Here is a 25390-nt window from a genome sequence, read left to right as displayed (position 1 = left end):
GGTGAGAGAAGAATGGAGGAACTTTAGATTATGTAGAGGGAAATGGGGGGGGTATGAAAAATGGTGAATGAAACAGACATCATTGCGAATGGTGTGAATCTACATCGTGCACAACCATAGAAATGAAATGATGTACCCATTTGTGTTCAGTGAATCAAAATGCTGTCTGTAAAAAATAAATAAATAAATAAATAAATTTTAAAAAAATAAAATAAATTTGTTCAGGGACAAAGGGAGAATTCCAAAATTGGCAAGAGGGGAGCAACTTCTCACATATAAGGGAGACTCAAAAAATTAACAGCTAAAGGTTAACAGCTGATGTCTCATCAGAAGACGGAGGTCAGGGGCAATGGGATGATACATGCCGAGTGCTGAAGAGAACAGTGGCAGAGGAGAGCACTATATTCAGCAAATCTTAATGCTCTTTCCAAGGCTTCAAATCCAGTCCACTCCTTAGTGATCCTCCCTCTTAGAAAATAAACACATTTTCTATTTGAACCAGAAAACTAATTGCACAGTAGGACTCCCTTGCCTCTCTCCTGGTTTTTCATGAGCATGGGTTTCTGAACTCTCTCCAGTTCTTACCTCTTTCCCACTAAGCTTGGAGGAACAAGTGGTCTCTGTTTTTCATAAGGCCAATTCCTTCACCTATGCCCTGACTTTCATTCTCTACCACCTCCTCAGAGATCACGTTCTATTAAGTTCCTTCCTCCTCTCTTTTCAACCTCTTCTATCTGTGCAGATTTCTTCCTCCACCAAAAAAGGTAACCTTTAAGTCTCTATTCCTAACAATAGTCTTAGATTCATATAGGACACCGAGTCCTGGATGTTTGTCTTTGTCTCACATGCATCTCAAACTCGAAATGTTTAAGATCAAACAGTCTCCTCCGTCTGTTCCAATTCCTGTGTTCACTGTGACTGTGGATGAATACATCTTTTCTGAAGCCAGATACCATCCCAGGCTCCTGCTTGGCCCTCTGGCAATCCTACTTCTACATGTCAAAGTATTTTGTCCTATCCTTTCCGCTCAGGGTACTGCCTAAGATCAGGTCTCCAGCACTCAGCATTCACACTTCCTTTGTAGTCGCCAAACTACCCTCCTCACCTCCAGTTCTGTTTACATTCTGTCTGCTCTCCAAGGAGCCACCAGAGTCCTCTTTCAAATTAAAAAAGTTTGTTTACATCCCTGCCTCCTCTACTTCATCTCCTGCCACTTCTCAAGCTCCAGCCTACACTTGGCCAGGCAAAGCCCTCTGAAATTCCCATTTGCAATCATTCCTTGTGTCTCCACGCCTTCACACATACCATTTTCTCTGTTTGGAGTGCATGAACTCCAGGTTGCACCCAGAATGCATAAAATCATCCTTCTCAATCACACCCTAGCTTGGCCTACTTTGATGGGTTTAAAACATGTGCACAAATACTTTGTCACACTGCCATTTAGAAAGTGTGAACTTCATTCAGTGATTCACTTGTAACAAACAGACTCTGATGGAAGTCAGTGTAACAGGATTTACAGCTTCCTCTTCAGGCTCACTCTTAGGTTATGTGCTGCAAGGGAAGTCGGTTGTCATGCAAAGGCACTCTACATCTCTATGAAGATGTGGAAAGGCTGTGTCCATCTGGCTGTGTCTCCTGCTAACAGCCAGCAAGGAATTGAATCCTTTACTTACACAGTTAAGTGAGCTGACTCAGTACCAAACCCTCCATCTTCAAATGACCACAGACCTGGCCAATCTGACAGCAACTCAACATGATTCAGAACCACCTTACCAAGGTACTTTCAATTCCTAACTCACAGAAACGTTGAGGTAACAAATGTAGTTTTAAGTCATTAAGTTCTTTGCGGGGGAGTAATCTGTTACACATCAGTCAGTAACCTATATACCTCCTCTTTGAAGACTTCCCTCACATCACCAAGCTGAGTTAAACTCTGCAGTCATAAGGATTTCACCATATGGTATGTGTTGGAAATTTAGTCTATCTTCTCTGCTTGCACTGAAGTAGACAAAACTGCACTTTGTTCCTTGAGTCCCCAGATCTAGGCACAGTAAATGTGTGCCTATGGTATCTACCATGTGTGCCTTCTTCAATATCTACATATTGAAATCAAATAAAAATAAGGATAATTCCACATATGGTAGCAAAAGACATCTAATTAGGATTTTTTTCACATGATTCACCAGAAAGTAGGTAACCAAAATGTAGCAACACATTGTCCGTGAGAGTATTAGGAAGATGAAATTATAGTATGGTTGTAAATATAATAAATCACTACAAATCCTCAGAATAACACTTATCTGACATCATCAAGAGCAAAGTTGATCAAGTACCTTGGATCAATTCCCTATCAAAGGTAATGAATACAGATTATGCCTTTAAGTGGTAATATAGTTTAAAGTAAGCATGACAGTTTTTCTGAGGTACTGCACACTCCCTGCACAGGTCACATGTGCTCGCCTTCTTGAACACTTACTATCATAGCTCCCTACTCTGTCCTGGAAGCTCAAGGCACCCGCTAAATCCACATGGATCATCTCTGAGTTGAGCTATGCGCCCCCTTCTCTCTAGCGCTCACGTTGCCATTTCTGACGTCATTAACTGAGTGAGACTGGCACGAGTACCACTCTCGGGTTGTAATTTTCTGTGAGTACTGGAAAGCGATGGTGTGAGAAGTCCTAATTAATGTAGAGTAACTTCCAAAAGATATGAAATGCAGCAGGATGAGGGGAGGGCGGGACGAAGAGATAACCACATGTTCATGAAGACTACAGACACCCAGAATATAAATATTCAAGGGGAAAGGATGAAAGCATGGTGATATAAAGAGTTGGTGTGTCAGGCTATGTAACTGGGTGATCCCCCCCAGCACTTCATTATCATCATTAGAACAGCTTTCCAACAGAAAAAAAAAAAAAAAAATGTTGTCACCTCTCCTACTGTTATGGTTTGAATGAGAAAGGTGTCACCCAAAAGCACACATGTGAGACAATGCAACAAGTTTTAGAGGGGAAATGATTGACCTAACCAGTGAATTAATCCCTGGAGGCAGGTGGGATGTGGCTGGAGGAGGTGGGTCATTGGGGGCGTAGCTATGGGTTATATATATTGTATTTAGAGAGCACAGACCCTCTCTCTCTGCTTGCTGATCATCATGTGAGCTGCTTCCCTCTGCCACATTCTCCCACCATGATGTCCTACCTCACCTCAAGCCCCAAGGAATGGAGCCTGCTATCTACAGATGGAGACCTCGGAAACGATGAGCCCCTAAACAAACCTTTCCTCCTCAACAGTTGTTGTAGTTGGGTCTTTCGGTCACAGCAACAGAAAAGTTGACTAAAACACCTCCCAAGTACCCTTTCCTGTAGGGATGAAAAAATATTAAAGAAGTATAAACTTAAAGGATGCTAAAGATCTCTATGACTATGACACTCTTCATTTACCTGAATAATTGAATCAAATATTAAATCATAGGCAAAAACACCGTGGGAAGTGCTATAATATCATATCACTAGTAAGGATGTGTGTGCCTGTTCTATGCAGATGTTCACTAAAAAGCCCACAGCGGGGGTCCTTTCAAAGGGGGTCAGTGGGGCTGTGAAACCAGGATCCTTTAACACTGCAATCAAAGACTGGCATTCTGTACAGGACTCCACGGTCACTCATAGCATGACACCCTCCTGGGAAACCGTAAGACATCGTCACTCATAATCACGACAGGTTACTAATGATGACCCCCAATAGGTGATGTGGGAAGGTAAGTGTGTGTCTGAAAGTTTAAAAGACAGATTGAAGATCAACTATTTGAAAAGAATTATGAAGTCAACTAATCCCTAAGGAGACTGATAGAAACAAGGAGAGAAAACATCAGCTATCAATATCAGGAATGACAGAGGAGGTGGCAGCACAGATCTTACACACATTAAAAGGGTAAGTAGTTAATTAAACAACTTGATGTCAATAAATAACAGCAATTTAAATGTATCAACTGGTTGATAAACATAAACACTTGTCCTAAATATAAATTCTATCAACATCTAGAGAAGAAATAATACAAAACTAACACACTAATTCAGAAAATAGAAGAGGAAGGAACAATTCCTAAATGATATGGGAGGCTTTAGCCTGATACTGAAATCTGATAAAGATACTCCAAGAGAAGAAAATCATGAGAAATATCTTCATGGACATAGATAGAAAAATTCTAAACAAGTATTAGCAAATGGAATCCAGTTATGTCTAAAAAAGGGTGATACATCATGACTAACCAGTTATCCTAGAAATGGAAACCTGGTTTCATGTTTGAAAGCCCATGTTAATCAAAGTAGAAATAGAGAAGAGGAAAAGTTAGTCTTCTCAGTAAATGCCAAAAAAAAAAAAAAAAAGAAAAAAGCACACAATTCAATACCCTGCTCCTGACAGAAGCTCCCAAGCACCCGGGAACCTAAGGCGACCTCTTCAGGTGAAGGACGTCGACTGAGAACTCGCCTCTCCCCTACCATTGCGCGTGCAGCAGGACCCTCTCTCAGCCGCTCTGCGACCCTCATCTGAATTCCTTATCACTGGAGAGGCAAAAAAAGTGTGAGACTAAAATAAAAGGTGAGATTTTTCTTGTACATCTCCTGATGATGTAAGCACAAAACTCTGTGGATTCTACAATGACAGAGAGGGGGAAAAAAAACCCAAAAAACCAGACAAATTTACCGAGACAACAGTGAGGCAGGATAGAAGTAAGGAAGACAGGTAGAAAGGACAGGCCAGGAGGACAAGAGGGACTGTGGCTTTAACTCTAGACTCTGGCCTCCCTCATTCCACTCCCCAGGCCTGAATTCCTAAAGGGTCCAGTAAACCTTGAGTATTCCAAGTCCAGTTGATCAGTGCCTGTATGTCTTGTTAGCTTACAGGATGTATTTTTAGGCTAAGTAAAAGAAGCTGAGAGAGAGGGAGAGGTAAAACACCATAACGTGAGTACACCCGAGTGCTATCTATTAACTAGATAAGGCCACCCTGAAGACTCAGAAGAATCAGACCACAGGACCCACGGTGCCCCATGATAGAAACTGAACATCCTCAGGCTGACGCCACCCCACGTGCTTCTCCCACTCACCATACACAAAGCTGCCTTTGAAAGCAGCAGCTGAGACCCCAGGGACACACCTCATTCCCCAACGTCCAGGTTCCACCTCCCTGGGGTGCACATCCTGCTCTACTGAGGCTTTCCTGAATAATCTCCTTGCTTTCCTGACTAAATCTCTGCTTGTGCATCTTCTGATGCAACCTTACTTCTTATGTCTTTGGAGTAAGTCAAGAATCTGCCAGGGCGGAGTTGAGTCCCCTTCTCCCTTCTAGGGTTCCTCCTCGGACCCCACCTGGTGACCACAAGATAGAAGATCAATATCCAGATACCAAGCATGTATCTTATACAACAGTAAATAACTGGAAAATAAAATGTCATATGAATCATATAAAAAATATAAGATAAAGAACCAATAATGTGTGCAATCTCTGTCCTGAGCACTGCAAAACAGGTGAACAGTGTGGACGGTCCAGAGAGAGAATGACTTACACGTGATCCACTGATTTTGATGAAGAGGGCAAGATAATTTAATTTGGAAAGAGGATAACTGTTGGCACACCCAGTGCCAGGACAGCTGGATATCCATCTGTACAAAAACAGACCTTGCTCTCAACCTCACGTCATTAACAAAAATTAACTCAAACTAGGTCACAGACCTCAAGGTAAAAGCTAAGATAATAAAACTCTGGAAGAAGTCACAGAGGAGAGCTTTGTCTTTGCATAAGCAAAGATTTCTTTGGACATAAATATATACAAATATAAATAAAAAATTATAAACAGACTTCAAAATAAAGAACGTCTTTTCTTTTGGGGACTCGTAGTCCAGGATGAGATGTGGGGTCAGAGCGTCACCTTAGAACGTGGTCTTGCTCAAGTTATACAATGTTGCTAACCCCAAATCCTCTCATCTACAAAATGGAAATGACAGTAGTCGTCTCAAAGGATTGTGGGAATTAATGAGCTTGTGTGGGTAAGTAGCTTAGGTCAGCATGTTATAGTAAGCGCTCAGGAAAAGCCGACCATCATCACAATTACTAGAAAACCTTTGGAGTGGCATAGGAGCATAGGAGAGAGGTGGAAGTGAGCCGCATTTCTGGAGGTAGAGACCAGGACAATCCTGAAGGATAATCAGTAAGTGTTAAGTGATGTACAGAACCTTAAGGATGAGGTGAGATCATCTCCGATTACACAAGACCTTACAAGAGACAGAAGTGGAGCTGGCCATGGAGATACACATCTGTTATCCCAGCTACTGGGGAGGCTGAGGCTGGAGGATTGCTGAGCAGGAGCCCAGCCTAAGCAATACAGCAAGACCCCGTCTCAGAAGAAAAATAAAGGAAAGAACACGCAGAGGAGGAATCAATGTGAGGATGGAGGTAGACACGGAGTGACACGGCCACAAGCCAAGGAAGTGGCCAACCACCAGAAGCTGGAACAGTCAAGACATGCCATCTCCCTTAGATAATCTGGCAGAATCCAGGCCTGCTCACATGATGGTTTGGACTTCTAGCCTGTGCAATGCAACCACTAGGTGCCCACCAAAAAGACCCACCATAATTAAGCTTATGCAGGGACCGCCCCCCCTCCCCCCAAACCCTGCAACATAATTAACTTTCTCTTCTTGTCAGGGGGAGGGTTCTTTGGGGGGAGGGTACTGAGTATTGAACCCTCAGTGGTGCTTAACCACTGAACCACATCTCCAGCTTTTTAGATTTTTTTAGATTTTATTTAGAGACAGGGTCTCACTGAGTTGCTAAGTGTCTTGTTCAATTGCTCAGGCTGGCTTTAAACTCACAGTCCTCCTGCCTCAGCCTCCAGAAGGCACAAAGAATGTCAGCAGGATCTCATGGAGTTCTGTAGAGAGTTCGATGTGGTTTGAAGCTTCCTCTTTCTTGTCAACGCCAGGTTTGCAGACCAAAGGTGTGATAAGCTCTCTCAAGCTTGTTGCTACACAGAAGGTACTATCTCTGCTTTCTTGGTTAAACTTGTAAGACTTCTGTCTAGCCTAAGAATATGGGCCAGAGAGTAAGGGCCATGTACTCACCCTCTGTCACATAACCACTCCACTGAGTATATATCCAAAAGAATTTTGGTACTCAGGGTCCAGAGATTTTCATTCATAAGCCTCTCTGGACCGCTGAGATTAAATAAACCTGCTTCCTGAGAATTCCTTGGGTTTCCAGCCTCACCTGTCCCACATCATCTGGACTATGAGAGAATAACTATCTGTCATTTTAAATAAAAAATAAATAAATAAATAAATAAATAAAGGAATGCCTTTTCTTTCAGAGACCTTGTGAAGGAAGTGAAAATATTTGCAGAAAATATTTGCAATATCTGACATTTTACTTAAATCCAAAAAATATTTTTTAAAATATAATTCAACAAAAAGATAAATACAAGTATAAAAATATTCCCTGGCAATGATACTCCAGGGTTTTGCTCTGTGAAATGAAAGCATAAATCTACACCAAGACTACAGACACGTTCATAGCAGCCTTCTTCCTAACAGCCCCAAAATCAGAAACAACCGAATCTCCAACAACAGGCAAGTGGGTGAACTACCTGTGGCCAGAGAAGCCAGTCACAAAGAGGTATATGTGCACATGAGGAACGAGAAGAGACACAGTCCATCTGTGCTGACGGAATTCAGAAAGCACTTACTTTATTGGGAATGCAAGGAAACTCCCTAGAAGAAAAAAGAACACAGTGGACAGGCAGCTTTGGGTTGAAGTTCCTTTTGGGCATAAAGGTGTCAAAATTCACCCAACTGAACATACATGTTCTATGTATTTTACTGTAACTTATATTTTAATTGAAAATATAATTTAAAAGAACCCATTAAAGTACATATTCAACGCTCAAGAGCTATAGGGTTTTTTTTCTGATTGTACTTTCTTGGCTTGGAAACCTTTGATTGTTTCTTCCCTCCCCGTGAGATGTGGCCAACAGCTCTGGGAGGTGGCTCTCTTCCGGGTCTTGCACACCCACGCCCAGCAGCAGCTCCTAAGAGTGCACTGGATGTCTGCTGCTATGAAGCCAGCCTCAAGGTGAGCAAAAGGTCATACTACGGCTATGAATGTTATTTGTTATCAAGTAGATGCTTAATCTTACTTGCAGCAAATATAAGGATCCAGCAACTACAAGGTCTCCCAAGACCAGATTACATACTCAACTCTAAGGACTAAAACCTGCTAGAGCGTCCGGGTTAGAATCCTGCCCCTACACAGAGCAGATGGGATGACACAAGCCCCTGAATCTCCATCTCCCGGCCTGTAAACCAGGCACCCCCAAGCATCGTTGTCAAAGCATTACTGCAAGGAGTAAGGAACCATCGCAGAGGCTTGCTGCTTGGGACGATTCCATAAAAAGCACCGCGTGAATCCTGTCGCTGTTATTTCAGATCTGAACTCATTCTTGTGCACAGATGCCACCTGAAAATGAGTCCTCAGAGGATATGTGGGGCAGATTTTTACAACTTCCTGCCAAACATGGAAGAACTACAAAGAAACACACTCCTCCCATTCTAACCTATGGGTGTTAATACAACTCAAAGTGCAAGAGCAAAGGGTGAGCGTCAACCACTTGAAACCATCTTCTTCAAAGCTACTACCTGAGGGGAATGTGTTTTTATATCACCTTACAAATTCATCAACTTAACACATATTTACTGAATGCCTATTCCAATGCATTTTTTCTTCAGGAAAAATGTCACACCCATAAATTATCACTGATAAGTTTGAATATAAATAATGAAGGTGGGATGTGGGAAAATACAGGTTTACCCCCATAATGAATGAAAACAGCTATTCTGGAGGGCCAGTCAGGCAGGGGAGGCAGTCAGTATCTCACAGACTCTTCTAGAAGAGTCCCCTGTAGATCTACTGTGGAACTGAGCCACCCACTGAGAGAGAGGCCTGATTCTGCAGGTGTCCATCAGGGAACAAAACTCACTGGGAGCCACTCAGACTGGAAGGCGCTCCCCTTCCGCCCCTTCCATTCCTTCACTGGGCTTTGAAGAGCTACCGGTGAGTTTGAAAGCAGAGGCGGCAAAGCAAAACCAATACCGTGTTCTTGATCTGGGGCTTCCAAGTTGTAGCCGTAGCCCAGCAGCGTGCGCACCGCCTCCCGCAGGCTGTCCTTGTTTGATTTCTTGGTTCTGTCATCCAGGAGGGTGTAGGGCACCAGGCGAGGGTTTCTTCTGTTCTTTACATCCTGCGAGGAAAAGGGGTGAGCCGTCATCAAAGCGACCCCAGCGGCCTGCGGAACAAAGCAGCTCCGGAACACATCAAAACCCAGTCCAAGGGTAAAAGCTGCCACTTCACACTCCCTTTGTCTTCCCAGGCCCAGGAGTTGCTGAAACTCCATCAAAACAAGAGATTGCAGCCAGGAATGAGGGCACCAATTTAAAGCAGGCTGTCGGTGATTAGGGGGAAATAGGAGGACAGTCACCAAAGCTGGCTTTACTGGCCTCTACCCACCTGCCAGGCTGCAAGGCACTGGGCTAATTTAGAGGACACACAATTTCCTAGCACAGCTCCCTGACAAGTCTCTGTAACAAGCAGAGCCTAATTAGTATTGGTCACCCCTCGGTGACTTTGAGTCAGCGGGCGACACGAGGCCGCTTTCCATTCTTCAGGCAGGATCCAGCATGTTATGGGCAGCCACTCCACAGCCTCCAAGAGCTTGGACGATGTGCACTAGGTGGACTCCATCAACCCGCACCTGGTTACACCAAGACACTGAAGTGACTTCCAAACAGCGTCAGCATATCATGGAAGAGCCTCTGGTGTGGAAATGGGGTTAGAATGTCACCGATGAAGGTGGGGAAAGCAGAAAAGTCACTTCAGGGATGGACACAGATGCATCCACCCTCCAAGAGTGTAGGCAACGTCCCTCAGGAAAGTACTTCTTCCCATTCACTGAGGCTCTGCTGTGGTATTTGCAGTTTCCTTATTTCAAAAAGCATAATCAACTCTTAACTCGCTTTGGCACAAAGAGGAACTGGGAGGCTGTGGATGTCCCTATGCTTTCTCACAAACCACGAAGCTGTGGTGGCCCGGGGGGGTGCTGGTGGACAGGAGCTAGACATGTTTCATCTCTTCTCCAGCAAGTTCAACTGCAATACCTAATTCTGAATGCCCGAACATCTACTCCCACGGGGGTCAAACCACGTGGTGGGTGCTCCAGGTAGGGCCACTCCCCAGTAATCCCAAACCAACATGCAGTATAAGCAGAGGCTCTGCACTGCCGATGCAGCTGCCGGTCATACTGCCCAGCAACCTCCCTCTGGACATGGTATGTCCCCCAACTTTCCAATCTAGGAAATCCAAGCTCCAGAGAGCACCACTTGGTGCAGACGGTGCCCTGGGAATCAGACTCCCAGGGTTCCAGTGCATGCTCAAGTCTGCCATCAGCTGTGCTAGAGGGACAGAGGAGGACCGTCAACCAACCCCCACTCTCAAGCTGCTTAGAGTCCAGTTCTGAACTAGAAAACATTAACCAGAGGGAGATGAAAAACCGAAGACAATAACATCCCCAAACCCGGCAAACACTCTGTGTCAGTAGGAAAGGTGGTGAGTAGGGGGGCTGGGAGAAGAAATGGAGCAAAGGCTCAGATGGAGCCTAGCGTCTTATGGGGAGGAGGAACCACCTGCAGAGGAAGGAGCCCCCTCCTGGAAGAGGCAGACACCAGGGAAATCCTGCTTTGTCTGCAAGACATGTGGTCTTCAAGGCAAGTGAGTCTCCCTTTTGCAGAGAAACAAAAGGCTCCTTAACCCCTCTCTCTGTTAGAGGTTCAGATGAGCATGAGCACATGCGTCCACACTGCAGAGCAGAGGTAGTGCTGACGTGTGCACCGATCATGACCAGCGTGATTCAATACAAAAATACCATAGGATTTTATGGGGTAAATCATGCCAAGTTTTCTTTCTTCTTCCAAATGACATAAGCCACTGGATTAGAAAGGCTTTGGAAATGCGTTTTCCAAACCATGTTTCGGGCTTTATGTGGAACCCTATTCTTGATCTAAATGCAACAATCCAGTTCATTCCTGAAAATCTTCAAGTAAGGGCATCCCACCAGAAGCTGGCAAGAAGCACTGGGATAAGAAAGCGGAGACCGTGGCTCCGGGGTTCGAGGACTTGACGGCAGCCCTGCTTCTCCCACCCGCTGGCTGTGCAGTGCCGGGCACGCAGCTCTTTCTAAGGCCCTGGGTAGACCGTAGGTGGAGGGGGCATCATTTCATCCCTTCTCTTGCAAATTCTGCTAATGCCCACTGGAGCGAACCTCAGAGTGCATGCCAAGACGCCCGTGTACCTGCTGGATTCCGTAAGTCCAGCCCTGCCGGATTCGGTCCCGGGCCCACACGTTGTGGGCATTTTCCGCCAACTTGTCCACCATTGCTTCCTGAGAGGAGGTGAGCTTTATAAAGCTCAGGTCCATGGGGGCGGGCTTGTACCCACTTGTCAGCTGGTAACTACAAAGCAAAGAAAGGTATGATTAAAATCTACAATCCCTTGAGCATCCTATCATGCTCATATCCCCAATCCCAGCTGCTCCATAAACCACAGTGGAACCCAGGGGTGATGGACAAGGGAGCAAGCCTGCACCCCCTCACTCCAGCTGACACGGTTAGGCAGAAAAGCCACACGGCCCGCCTGCTCCCACTGCCACACCAACACAACAGAAATGAGACGACCTACTCACTTTTCAAAGATGCTATCGCTGAGCTCCCAATAGTTAAGGCTTTTGAATAGTTTAAATCAAAACACTGGTAAACTATTAAACCTCTAATGGATTTCTCTTCCTGTAAAGTTCTCACTTTCTTCAACTTTTAAATGTTATAGGGACATAATGTTTGTTTCATAAATCAGCATACCTTTTTACTATCTGTTCCTTATTCTACAGGGAAATGCCAACATGTTGGTAATTTATTTTTCTATTACCATCCCCAGTTATGTTACCAAGGAAGTCACTAAATAAGAGAGGCACCAAGAGAACAGAAAATCTCAGTTATGCAATCATCTCAAACGCGATTTCATCTTATTTCCCCGGAGTTTAGGGAACTCTGAGCCAGGGCTACTTCCGCACTCTGAGTGAGAGACAGAACATCTTACGACAGTCAGAAGCTTTAGTCTTTGGAAGAATGCAAAGCTGAAAACGCTTTCCTCTCAACACACACACAAGGGCAGGGGCTCCATCCACACAGTCCTGCCCCACGGCACTCTGAGACAGTCACAAAGCCCGGTCACAACTGCTTCTGGCTCCTTCTTTTCATTTATTCCCAATAATCACCGATACCTTGAATTTATCCATTTTTCTGCCATTATACCAAAAACAATTTTCAGCTGATAACAGCCTTTCGGTAAATAGTTTCTGAAGGAATTAATTTTGTCAAATTAAATGTAAATAAACATGCATCTTCATCTCAAAGATTCTCCTTCTGTGAATATGAAGAAAATTCACCAGATAATACTTTTTTTTAAAAAAAGCATGAGAACATTTGAAAAAACACTCTTTAAAATCAAACTATAAATCATCTTTCTCCAGCTCATGGCTGACATCATCACAAGCCACACTCCTGTGAGAACAGCAAGTTTTTCCATTTTGGTCACAGCTGTCCCCAGCACCTAGCATGGTGTCCAGTTCATGGGGATATTCAATGAGAATTTATTGAATGAATCAATGTATTGCAGCAAAAATAGTTTTTAAAGTTACCTTTACCTTAATTACTACTGTTTCTATCTCGTAATTTATCTATAGTCAAAAATCATAGAAATATTGTTTTAAGTAGATTGGTCTAGCAAATACAATTATGAATAATTATTGACTTAAGTCATTCAATTTACACTAAATTTATAGACAAGAAGTTTTGTTCTGTCTTAAATCAGAACTCTACGTACATGGGTCATAATATTCTTTTCTCTTTTTTTTTTTTTGAATAAAGCTACATGAGATTTTTTACCCACTCAATAAATTACTGGATCTACATATTTCTGATGTTTAAGTGTACAAATGCATTTGCAAGCTCTGAGTATAGTCACACATACAAGTTCTTATTCAGCTAACATTTTTTTCAAGAAAAAACGTCCAGAACCTTCAGTACGCCAAACGGTAATCAGGTTGACGGAGTCTAATTTTCGAACTGGATGCTATTTGCTGGAGACAGCTGCAGAGTGGGATGCAGAACCCTGTCGATGGGCCTCCCTACCCCTCTTCTCAGTCCCCAGAGGGGCCCACAGGGACCCAGTGCAAGGCAGCACATGCCCCGCTTCCCTCTCTCCCTTTCCAGTGGCCTTCATCCCACCAGGCTGTCACAGGACACACAGATGATGAAGATCTGGCATCAAGACAAGAATCAATAAATGGGACAGATTCAAACTAAAAAGGTTTTTCTCGAGATCCAAGATGGCGGACTAGAGGGAGCCTACGCTCCTTGTGGCTCCATAACTCAGGTTTCAAGCAGAGGATATCTGTTTCTTGGTGAGGCAGTTTTTGCTGCTTATTGATCCCATGCTGTTTACCCCATTTATCTACTGCGATTGCGTGCAGTCTGCCAGCATATCGACTACTTTTTGAGTACAGATTGCTCACTGTCTGGCACCTACCATCCGCCATTTGCCTGCCTCTTGCCTGTCCATCACCTGCTTTCACCTACCCTTCACCTACCCATCACCCACCACCCGAAGTTCACCAGCCGATCATTGGACAGCAGCCAGCAGACTGACCACAGACTGCCAGTGCAGCAACAGCTGCCTGTTGTTGCCTGCTGTTGCAGCCACATCAGTGTTCACAGCAGCTCAATTCACAATAGCTAGATTGTGGAACTAACCTTGATGCCCTTCGATTGATGAATGGATAAAGAAAGTGTGGTATATATACATAATGGAATATTACTCAGTCATAAAGGAGAATAAAATTATGGCATTTGCTGGTAAATGGATGAAGTTGGAAAATATCATGCTAAGTGAAATAGGCCAAGCCCCTAAAACCAAAGGCCTAATGTTTTCTCTGATAAGTGCATGACACTATGTAAAGAGGGGTGGTGGTGGGGGGAAGAGAAGAATGCAGGAACTTTGGATGGTGTAGAGGAAAATGGGGTGGGAGGGGTGGGGGACAGAAAGATAGTAGAATGAAACAGACATCATTACCCTATGTACATGTATGATTACGTGAATGGTGTGAATCTACATTGTGTACAACCATAGAAATGAAAAGTTGTACCCCATTTGTGTACAATGAATCGAAATGCAGTCTGTAAAAATAAAAAAGATTTTAATTTAAACAAAAAAAAACAGGGCTGGGATGTGGCTCAGTGGTTAAGCACCCATGCATTCAATCCCTGGTAATAAAAAATAAATAAAAAAAAAAAAGATAAAGAAAAAAAAAAGACAAGAATCACTGATTAGACCCAAGGCTGCCTTACTGCGCCCTCAAGGAGGAGAGAGGCCCCAGGCCACTGGTCTAAGGCAGGTTTTCTAGCAATGTCGCATGGACTGGGAAGGTAGTTTTGAAAAGCTGGAGGGAGAGAAAGAGGTCCTTGCAAACAAAAAAGTATAGAACAGTTCTGTTAATGCATGAAGCTGGACAATACTGACACAAGCATCCCCTCTGTGTCCTAAGTGTTCCTCTTCCTAGGCAGAATTTCTTCCCCAGTCGCTTTAAGCTGTGATCACAGTGGAAACCCATGGTGTTGGGTTTGCACCTGGTGATTTGGAGAAGCACGATAGTTAGTTCACACCCATTTTCAGATGTGGACTAAAATTTATCTTACCTGGCTTTCTACCTGTGCAAGCAAATTAATTAATTAATTAAAAGAGGTTTAAATGGTACTTTTAAATAATGAATAATCCCATCCAGATTCAAGTTACTATCACTTTTCTCAAACCTTTTCATTTCCACATCGGTTGTACTAAAAATCATCTCATATTCCTAGAGAGTAAATAAATACAAATATCTTTGAAGTTCATCAATTCAACCAACTCTATTTGACGAAACTGATGACATCATCAAATGAATGCTTTGCCAATTTGAATTAACAGAATGAACAGTGATTTAAAAGACCACTTTTCCATTTGTAGTACATCTTAACAAAGGAACTAAGAATCAAACCATCATACCAAAACAAATAATATGTTAAAAAGTAATAAAATGTACCTTGGCAAATAATGTCCATTTCATTACATTAACAGCATTTAATGAGGTACATAAAAGTCAATCAACAGTTAATATGAATTATTAATTTGTTTGAAAAAGTACAACAAATTCTTTTGAATAGAATGTGATCGACATGGATCACGTTGATTTCAAATGATTTCAGACTGATTCCTAGATATTTAAAGGAAATGAGATCATTATGGCAATTCCTGGGAAGTAAAATTCCATAGACCCCAAAATAGGGAAAAGTCCTATCACTACCCAGTGTATTGATACAAAATATGCACAGTTCATATAAACCACTTCTGTGTATTGTATCACACTTTCTCAAACTTCCTGGAAAAATTCTGCCAGAATCTGTCACTGGGTTCCTTTCTCCTTCAATCTATCTGTTGAGCAGGTAGCTTGTCGGATTTCCCCTAATTTCACATGCCAGGTCTCTGTCATCTACACAATTAGCTTCTGAGGAATACAGATGAAATTAAGCCAATCCAATCTGTTGGCTTTCCAAATATGAAAACTCTTATAGTTAATAGCTTTCAGTTTTATTTTGACAAGTATATAATCTAGTGATTACAAAACAATAAAAACAACAATGAATAATAAATTACCCAAACAGACTGTTTTTCAGTTTCCTTACAGTAAAATTTCTCTTTTAAATAACTCTGGAAAAAGAACAAAACAAATGGGGAGGGAGGGAGGGAAACCTGGCAAAGTGCCAGCTCCATTTGCATCAGGGTCCCCAAGGTGTAAATAGAACATCTCAGAATTTGGCCCCACTGAGGAATCCTCAGGTCAAGTAGCAGCTCAGTTTCACACTTCGCCCCTGTGACTCCCGTGTTTCCTACGCAGGTAGCAGGTACTCGGAAAGAGCCTTTGAAAAGAACTTGGTACCATCTCACTCAAGGGCCAATTAAAGTGAGGAGCAAAATGCGGCAGAACACCAAAAAACTCTAAGAAGCAAGCCTTCCTTTTTTGCCTAGCCGCCCTCACCTCCTGAGCTTCCTTGTTTAGCATGAATCGAGTTAAATGAAGCTTGGAAATCATGTTGTGAAAGATGTGCAGTAAACATGGAAAGATGATGTCCAAGTTCAGTGGATGTTAGCTGTAAATTTCAATACCAAATCAGCCCTGCAAGCGCCTCGGAACAAATGGGAAGCTCTCAGATGACTGCACACCAGAGATACCAAAGAACAAGTTTTGCTGGAAGCACATCTCCTAGAAATGAATCCTGGGCTGACATTTCACAGAAAGTGAGTAGAGAATATTCAAAAACCATTCTCCAGAAAACAAATATGGAAAAATTAATTTTGACATAGAACTCAGAAAAATAAAGTAGAAGAGATCTATTTCTTATACTATTTCACTCCTTTTTGCATGTTTATTTTAAAATACACATCTAATAAGCCCATAGACCCTGTGTTCCCACCCCTGCTCCTTCATGCCTTTAGGTCTTCCACCAACACTCAGCCCTCATGAGGTAGCATCAGAAAGCATCCACTGCTTCATTTAAAAGAAGCAAGGGTCATTTAAAAGACAGACCCCAAAATCTACCCTTCACTTTTGAAATTTTTACCATCACAGAGAATAGCCCTGTGATAGTAAAAGTATCTCTTCTGATACCGAAGAACCAGACCTTATGCCTTGGGATGGGAAGGAAAGACAAAGAACCCAAGGTCTCCGGTCTAAGGCAGGCTGAGGTCCCAGAGCCTAGAGGTGGGAGGTCAGAAGAAAGCCCACACTCTTACCCCACCCAGGTGCAGCCACAGAGGCCCCTGCAGAGTCAGAGCCAATCTGAGGCCTGCTTCCCTGAGGGAAATGGCCAGGTCCCATCATTGTGCACCCCTGAGCCCTTGTGCTCAGGAGAACAGATATGGTGACAAACCAAGTCCCTCTGTTAGGTGGAAGCAATCCCTTCCTGCACCAAGACCCTGCAAAGCCATGCTAACAGAGAGGGCTTGCCAGCTCCCAGGATTCCCAGGGAGCCTAGGGAATCAAGGTGGAGCGGAACCCCAAGGGACCAGGAGGACCCACTGTGGACCCACTCCCACAGATCTGAAGGGAACCCCATTCGTTTCCAGCAGAAACCAATGCTGACCAGCCAGTCAACGACAGCCAGCATAATGAGAGCGGCTGAGGGTGGGGCACCCTGGGGCACCCTTCCCAACTGGCGAGCGCCCCAGGGGCAAACCTCACGCTCTGATTCACCCACCAGCAGAGGATGTTCTCAGGCCCAGTTCAAGGCACCAACACTACATCTCTGAACAACAGAGACTCAAAAATCTATACAAGGAGTGTGTTCTCACAGGAATCAGGGAGTCCCAGAGCAAACATGTGAAAAAGGATATCAGGGCCAGAATAATGTTCTCTTAAATATATTTTTTCTACACACTAAAAAAACAAAAACAAAAACAAAAACAAAACAAACAAAAAATACCCCAGCAGCTGGAAGGAAACCAAGCAGCAAAGGGAAAGGGAGGAGGCGTACGGATCAGAGGGACAGTCCCAGCATTAGGCCAACCTCTGGCTGCCGGACCCACTGGGTTTCAATCTGAAATCAAGCCTGATAAGAAATGAAAAACATTACCTTCAAGTGCATTTTTAAATTTGCGGTCTGTGAAAATTACCCGCTACCTCTAAAAAGAGTATTAGAAATATTTTTTCCTTCATAGTTACAGTGTCTCATGACAGAGAAGTCAATTTGTAGTTTTACACTTTTCCTTAGGTAGTATTGATGTAACCTGTGTGTGTTGTGTCACATCAGCAGTGCACACGTTCCAGGTGGTGCTGGGAAGGGGCTGAGGGCCTCTGCGTGCTGAGCAGGTGTGCTACCACAGAGCCTCGCCCCGCCGGTTGGGTGCAGTTAGCTCCAGCTAAACATTTGCTTCAGAGTCAGCGTAAGTCAATGGATGCACACACGCACTGAGAGCATCATCCTCAGCTTTTCCTGTCCTGCCACAGCACTACCCATCCCAAGCAGAAGCCTCACGTCACTAGGGAAAAGGAGGTGGTGGGAAAGGGCAGGAGATCTAGTACTAGTTTTAAAAACCCCTCAGACAATTCTGATGTGGTTTTCTTCCAAGTCAATGCCAACCACCTCTTCGCCCTCAGAGATAGACACATGCGATCAGCTTGTGACCTCCTGTGTTATGTTGATTTAATAAGAGCAGGTGATAAAGCAAAGCCTAAATAACTGGCATTTGCGTTCAGAGAGTTTATTTTCATTTAAATCAGTAGTCTTTTTCATCTCGGGCACAGTAGCTATCAGGGGTCACTTGATCTTGGAGCAGATTCCTCTGCAGTGTTTTTTTTTTTTTTTTTATAGTAATTCAACTCGATGCTCATCAAACAACACAGTGGGTAAAGGACTTGATTTTACAATAAATGTGGAAAGATGAATGAATTTAAAAATAGACAATGTGTTGTATTCTTCATTTCTTGCTTATTTGCTTTGAGAGAAGGGAGAGAAGGAGAAGCAGGCAGGAAAAGGACAAAAGCCACAATGAATCATACAGTCTACAAAAACCCCTAGGAATTTTAGTGAAACAACGTGTATTATATACCAGAAAAAATGCACATACAAATTGTTGTCAAATAGAGAACATATTTGACATTCAGACTCAGGAAGCGCAGGGGCAAACCTGGTCCACAGCAGCAGGGGCAGCAGAAGGGAGATGGGAGAGTGTCCTTGTCAGGGTCTGAACCCTTCAAGGAGGGTCCTATTTTGCTTAAGTACTTTAAGAATGAAGACTAACTTCTCGATGTGTGTTCTCTTTCACTTTGGTGGCCTCTCTAGTTTCGGCTGGCCTGCAGTCCATACCTCCAGGGCAGGAGGATGAGCCTTTAAGATCGCCCAGTGGGCTCTCTCAGCACCTTGTTCTCCTCTAACCTGGTCAATATTAACTTTTTGGAAGGCAGATCTTGGGACACATGGGCAGGGTCGTGTAAAATCTTCCCTTTAATCCATCCCCTCTCTCCTTTAAAGTCCGTCTCCTCTCGTTCCTTCCCATGTTCAGTAACATGCCCATGTGTCTCTCCTAGGCTATCAGAAAAGCTTCCTTCCCCATGTCTTTCTGAACCCAGTCAACTGGCTTCTCTCAACTTCTTAAAACTCAATATACTAAATCTGCTATCTTCCTCTCATTCACTTTTTTAAAAAGCCGATTGTAATCTGGCGTTAGGAACCAAACATCTCTTCATTACTCCAGTTCAGACCTTTGCAAAAGTGTCAGAACTTGCATAGACACTTGAAGCTCCCACATTGTCCCCTCACTTGCCCTCAGAGGGTATGACTGCCTGAATTTGAAGCTGACTCCTCCTCAGTAGAATTTCCCTAGGCCTACTGAGCTCTGTAAAGCAGATCTGAGCTGCGTCTCACATTCCTCAAGTTTTAACGGTGTTACACGGGGCCTATCCATAGCGTTTTGTTTTTTTCAAGGCAATGTGTTTGACATTTGTCCTTCAGGGTCATTTAGCTCTAATGAATTTGTTTTACCTACTCTATAGAATCCCAATACACACATCTAAAAGTTAGTTTTAGATTCTCAAGTCAGTAGACTTTTAAGTTCTTTCCCATTTGCTGCCGCTACAATCTATACTATAATGAATTGTCTTTTCAGGTGTATTGTATATGCAAAAGCTTCTCTAAGGCTCACATCAAGAAATAGCCGGGCACTCTCCAGCTTTAAGAGATCAGGCTGCCTTGGTCTTTGCAGTAGTTGTACTAATAGATGGTCCCACCAAACTGCTCAGTTTTTACCAACCTGGGGGCACAAAATAGCTTCTCATTGTGATTTTGACTTACATTGCCTTGATATTAGTAAGGCTGACTGTCTTTCATGTTTATTGGATGTGAATCATCCATATCCTTGGCTAATTTTTTTATCAGGACATCTAATTTTTAGGAGTCTTGGTATTGTTCTCTGAGTCTTTTTGCTTCGATTATCATCTCCTTTGATGCACATAAGTTTTTCAATATAGCCACATTTAGACGACGTTTTGTTTACTCAACAGTATCTATGAAGCATTTAATCATGTGCAGGGGTTTTACAGTGAAGGAAGCCAGGGTGGAAAACAAGCAAGTAAGTGTCACCACATCACAAGAATGACTGGAAAGATAAAGTGGGACAAAGGAAATGGCCACATCATTAGACAGGATATGGAGGAAAGGTCTCTTCAAGAATATTTTATTGAACTAAAGATTTAAATGAAGTAAGGATGAGTGTTTTTTCTGTTTTTAAAACAAATCTTCCCACTTCGAGATCATGAAGACAGCCTATGCTGTTGTCTTCAAAACCTTCCGTCTTATGCAATTAGATCTCATCCTGCAAACATCTGTGTCCCATTTTGAAATCAATTATCTGAGCTCCACTGAGTGGTCTACCATTTTCCCACTTATCTGCTAGAATGCCTTCAGCATACAGAAAATTTCCACATGTATTTTGGGACTGCCTTTGTCTTGTGTGTCTCAACTTTATGTCACCCAGGGAGATGTTCTTTCTACCCTCAACATTATTCTTTATGTTCACCTATGTTGACATATAATGCATTCAGTTAGACTATATCCAACATCATCCTGAAGAATATTCCATCCACATCCAATAACCTTCCATTTATTTATTTATTTGTTTACTTTTGCTATTGCACATAGCACTGCTCTGGACAGTAGCTGCCTGTCTGTCGGTGCACACTTTCTCCACGGTGGAGCTGCCGGCTGAGAGGTGTGGGCTACTTGGTGTGACGATGCCAAAGTGCTTGAAAGGGTTCTGAAACTCTCAACCTTTCAGGTTATGCTGACCTGCATCCATGTTGACGCCAGTTACTATCAATTCCCTAATGGAGTAAAAATTAAATGGTATCTCATGGTGAATTTAGAACCAGTACAGACTGCAGGTGAGAGGAGTTCTCATTTAATACCACGGGAGAGGACTCAGTTCCCCTAGGAGAGAACCACTGCAAACCCTGTGCCCTGTCTTAAACTTAGAAATCAGAACTGAGACGGTTGTTTCATGGACACGTATTAACCCAAATGATTCAACAGAAAAAGAAAGCCAAACTTTTTATGACAAAAGACAATTATTTTAACCATTTGTTTTGACAGTGAAAACCAGCTTTACCAAGTAGGTTATATGGCAAAGAAAAAAAGTCCACTAATGGAACAAGATAAATTGTACCCCAGGGTTTTAGTGAAGTACAAACATACACATCACACACACACACACAAACACATACGCGCACAGAGAGCAGTATAAAAATTATTAACCATGTTATGCTTTCAGAGATAATATGAAATTAACATTTCTATTTTCTTACCCAGGTCAAAGAGAAATGGTTATACTTACCGATTTGTTGAGTTTGGTTTTATTTTTCATCTTTTTAGCGCTAATAACGCCTTTTTCACAAACATTCCAAAACTCCAAGTGCGTGAACAGCTCTAATGACAGGATAATGAATTCTTTTGCAAGTTAGGTGGCTTCCAATTATTTTGTTCTCAAAAAACTGAACAAAAACCTGATTGAGCTGTCACCAGAGGATCATTAAGCTGGAGTTTTCATGATAAACAGCAGCAATTTTTGGTTCACTGAACTGAATGATCTTTTTAATAACAAAAATTATGTATGTGAACAAAGAATGCAACTGATCTTGCAATTTGTCTCAAAGGCAGAGACCGCTGGACAAAAGAACATCACTCAACGGCACGAGCTAGAGCCAGGAAAATGGACTGGAAATACAGTGCAGAGAAAAATGAACAAGGAAAATTCCCAGTTATCAATGTGTTCATGTGATTTTTAAATAGATTCTGATGGCAGAGAGCTCATCTGTTACCATTAGATACACCAGAAACTGAAGAGAAAGATTCACTCAAACATAAATGTATGAAATGCACCATAAAATCATACCTTTTGCGACTGGTCACGCGTCTGGAGAACACGTCTAGAACTTAGGAACGTGCAAGGTCACAAAAGAGCCTCCATCAGCTCTCTCAGGAAGCACCAAGCACCCTGTGTGCAGCCTGAAGTGCTAGGCCCCGGCGGCCATCGCTACATTTTCAGCAGGCACAACATTTCCAGTTGGGTTTCATGTTTATCTGGGGAGCCCGAGGCCAGGGGATACAACCAAGCTGATGGGGGGCTGATTTGTTATCATCTCCATGATACCATTTACCACATTCCCAAACCTGCTACTGTAATGTGTGGTCTCCACAGTGGTACAGAATAGAAGACACAGAGACAAGCCCACACATCTGCAGACACCTGATCCCTGACAAAGGCACCAAAACATGCACTGGAGAAAAGACAGAATTTTTAACAAATGGTGCTGGAGAAACCTGTTATCCATGCACAGAAGAATGAAACTCGACACTCATCTCTCACGCTGCTCAAAAATCAACTCAAAATGGAGCAAAACCCTAAGTCAGATCATCCTTAATGGTTTATAACCCTAAGTTAGAAACTATGCGACCCTTGAAGAAAACGTAGGGTCAACACTCCAGCTTTTAGGCACAGTGACTTTCTCAATAGGACCCCCTAAAGCTCAGGAAACAATGCCGAGAACTAATAAATGGGATGACATCAAATTAAAAAGTTCCTGCATAGCAAAGGAAGCAATTAAGAAAGTGAAGAGAGAACCTACAGAATGGGAGAAAAATCTTTGCTAGCTACTCTTATAATGGAGGATTAATATCTAGAACATATAAAGAACTCAAAAAGCTTAACACCAAAAAAATCAAATAACCCAACTAATAAACAGACAAATCAAACAATCACTTCACAAACGTGAAAAATTGTGCAACGTTATTAGCAATTAGGGAAATGCAAATCAACTACACTGAGGAAGGAGAGTAGGAGGAGGAGAGAGGACAGGAAGGAAAAGGGATCATGAACTGAAACTGAATTCCATGCATGCATGAGTTTGTTAGGATGAACCCAACTACTGCATGCAACCTCAAAGCTCTAATAAAAAAAAAAAAGAAAGAAAAAAACTTCGCCAAGATTTCACCTCACATCAGTCAGAATGATAGTCACCAAAAATATAAATAATAATAAATGCTAAAGAGACTGTGGGAAAAAATGGACACTTTCATACTGTTGGTTTAATTGTAATTAGCACAACCACTATGGAAATCAGTAGGGAGGTTCTTCAAAAGACTAGGCATGGAGCCACCATATGACCCAGCTGCACGACCCTTCAATATTTACCCTGAAGTAGTAAAGTCATCTTACTACAGTGATACATGCAGATCCATGTTTACAGCAGCACAGTTCACAATAGCCAAACTATGGAACCAGCCTAAGTGTCCTTAATGGATGAAGAAAGAAACAAACTGTGGTATATATATATCCACAATTTTTGTATAGAATTTTCTTTATTCAGCCATAGAGAAAAATGAAATTATTTGCAGGAAAATGGATAGAACTAGAGACCATAATTTTAAGTGAACTAAGTCTAACTCAGAAGGTCAAGGGTCATGTGTTTTCTCTGATAGGCAGAAGCTACGGAAGAAAAAGGAATGGGGGGGGGATCTCCTGAAAATCAAGGGAATATCACTTGTGGAAAGAGACTAATGGGAGGGAGAAGGGAAGTGCTGGGGAGTGATAGTGACCAAATGGTATTGTTATATCGTGTGCATACAGGAATATGTAACAACAAATCTCATCATTACGTACCACTATAATGCACCAATAAAAAACGGGGGATAAAAATAATGGGTGGTCTGCAAACAGTGGCTTGAATGTCTAAGTTAGAATAAATGAGAAAATAATAACATCACAAAACAGCTACCATTTGTCATACACCTGCTCATTCAGTACCTGACACTTCCCTATGAAGCAGGTAACCTCAAGGACTGTTAGCAGGGAGGACACTAAGGGTCACAAGGTTGAATGGTGTCACAGGTGCAGGACACATCACTGCAGGCAAAGCCACCCCAACAGCTTGGACCTGCTCAGCCTTCTTATCTTCAAATAACAAAACTGATTTCGTCATTATTCCTCAAGCATGTTTTCTTTATAAAATAAAATAATAAACAATTTCGATAGGAAACAGTCACATCGAATCGTAAATAAGAAGTGTTCACACACACAAACACTAGGAATAAGACTTTATAAAACACTCCCAAACACATACTGAGCTTCGATCCTTCTCTTGGCAACCTGAGAGTCTACTGTCCCACTACCGTGCCACCACAAACGGGAAGTAATCCATGTGATCTGGCTTGTCTGGATTTTTGAATCTGCACTGGATCACCAAGTGCCAGCGAGGCACCGGGGTCTCCCTGAATCTGGGCAGGCTGCACAGACACCCTGCAGGGTGGAAAGTGCCTGCCACCAAGTGCCAGCGAGGCACCGGGGTCTCCCTGAACCTGGGCAGGCCGCACAGACACCCTGCAGGGTGGAAAGTGCCTGCCACTCAACTTACTTCTTGGGGAGCTTCATCTTCTTCACCTTTTCTTCAGCGTGTTCATCTGATATGCCCACGTGACATCCCAGGGCCAACAAAGTCCTGCGAATGAAAAGCAGAGATGAGCTGCAGGTGCCTTCCCGTGCCCAGACAACCCAACCTAACCACCAGGAAGGGAAGAGATCCGCCCCCAAAGCACAGCACAAGTCTGTTGTTTTAAAGCTAAATGAATACTTTTTTTTTTTTCCAGTTTTTTACTTTTGAATAAGAAGTAAGAACCTGAAAATTGAAATGGCACAGAAAGGGGTAGCTGGAAAGGCGCCTTCTGTCCAGTGCCTTTTCCTTCTCAGAGGCACTGACGGTTGCCGGTTCCTGTGCATCTTGCTGGGGGTCTGTGCACACTAAAGAAAATATGCGTGTACATGTGCGTGTGTGTGTGTGTGTGTGCACATTGTGGTGTTTCTGCCTCTCACACAAAAGGACATATACAATATACAGGAGCAATGTCTCTATAATTCGCTCTTTTGACAACCTTCAGATCACTTTCCTTTCACATAAAGCTAGTTTGATTTTTAACCTCTCTGAAGTATTCCATAAGTTGGAAACGTCAAAATGCTTTTCATCTATTTTCTTTTCATCATCTTTAAGGTGAGCTTCAGTCTTCAGCTATGATGCTGCACACAGGCACCGCATCCCACCTGCCTACCCGGGCGCCTACCCACTACCTAGACATTCACACACGGAGGCCCATTATCC

The 25390-nt window shown here is 42.9% G+C and overlaps 1 protein-coding gene across 3 annotated transcripts in view; it reads right to left on the bottom strand.

The window, feature by feature from the left end:
* The window catches only part of RYR2 (ryanodine receptor 2), a 609490-nt gene that overhangs the window by 223250 nt on the left and 360850 nt on the right, over positions 1–25390 (bottom strand). For all 3 annotated transcript variants that reach the window (XM_079107027.1, XM_079107029.1, XM_079107028.1), the window contains exons 25-27: positions 24653–24736; positions 11396–11555; positions 9145–9292 (exon numbers count right to left, since the gene is read on the bottom strand). In XM_079107027.1, coding sequence (XP_078963153.1) covers positions 9145–9292; positions 11396–11555; positions 24653–24736 — 392 coding nt within the window. The remainder of the gene's footprint in view (positions 1–9144; positions 9293–11395; positions 11556–24652; positions 24737–25390) is intronic.

The sequence above is a fragment of the Sciurus vulgaris genome (genome assembly GCF_902686455.1).
Source record: "Sciurus vulgaris genome assembly, chromosome: 12".
Classification (NCBI taxonomy): domain Eukaryota; kingdom Metazoa; phylum Chordata; class Mammalia; order Rodentia; family Sciuridae; genus Sciurus; species Sciurus vulgaris.
The sequence above is the reverse complement of the archived record's forward strand: the minus strand, read 5'-3'. Positions and strand labels throughout refer to the sequence as shown.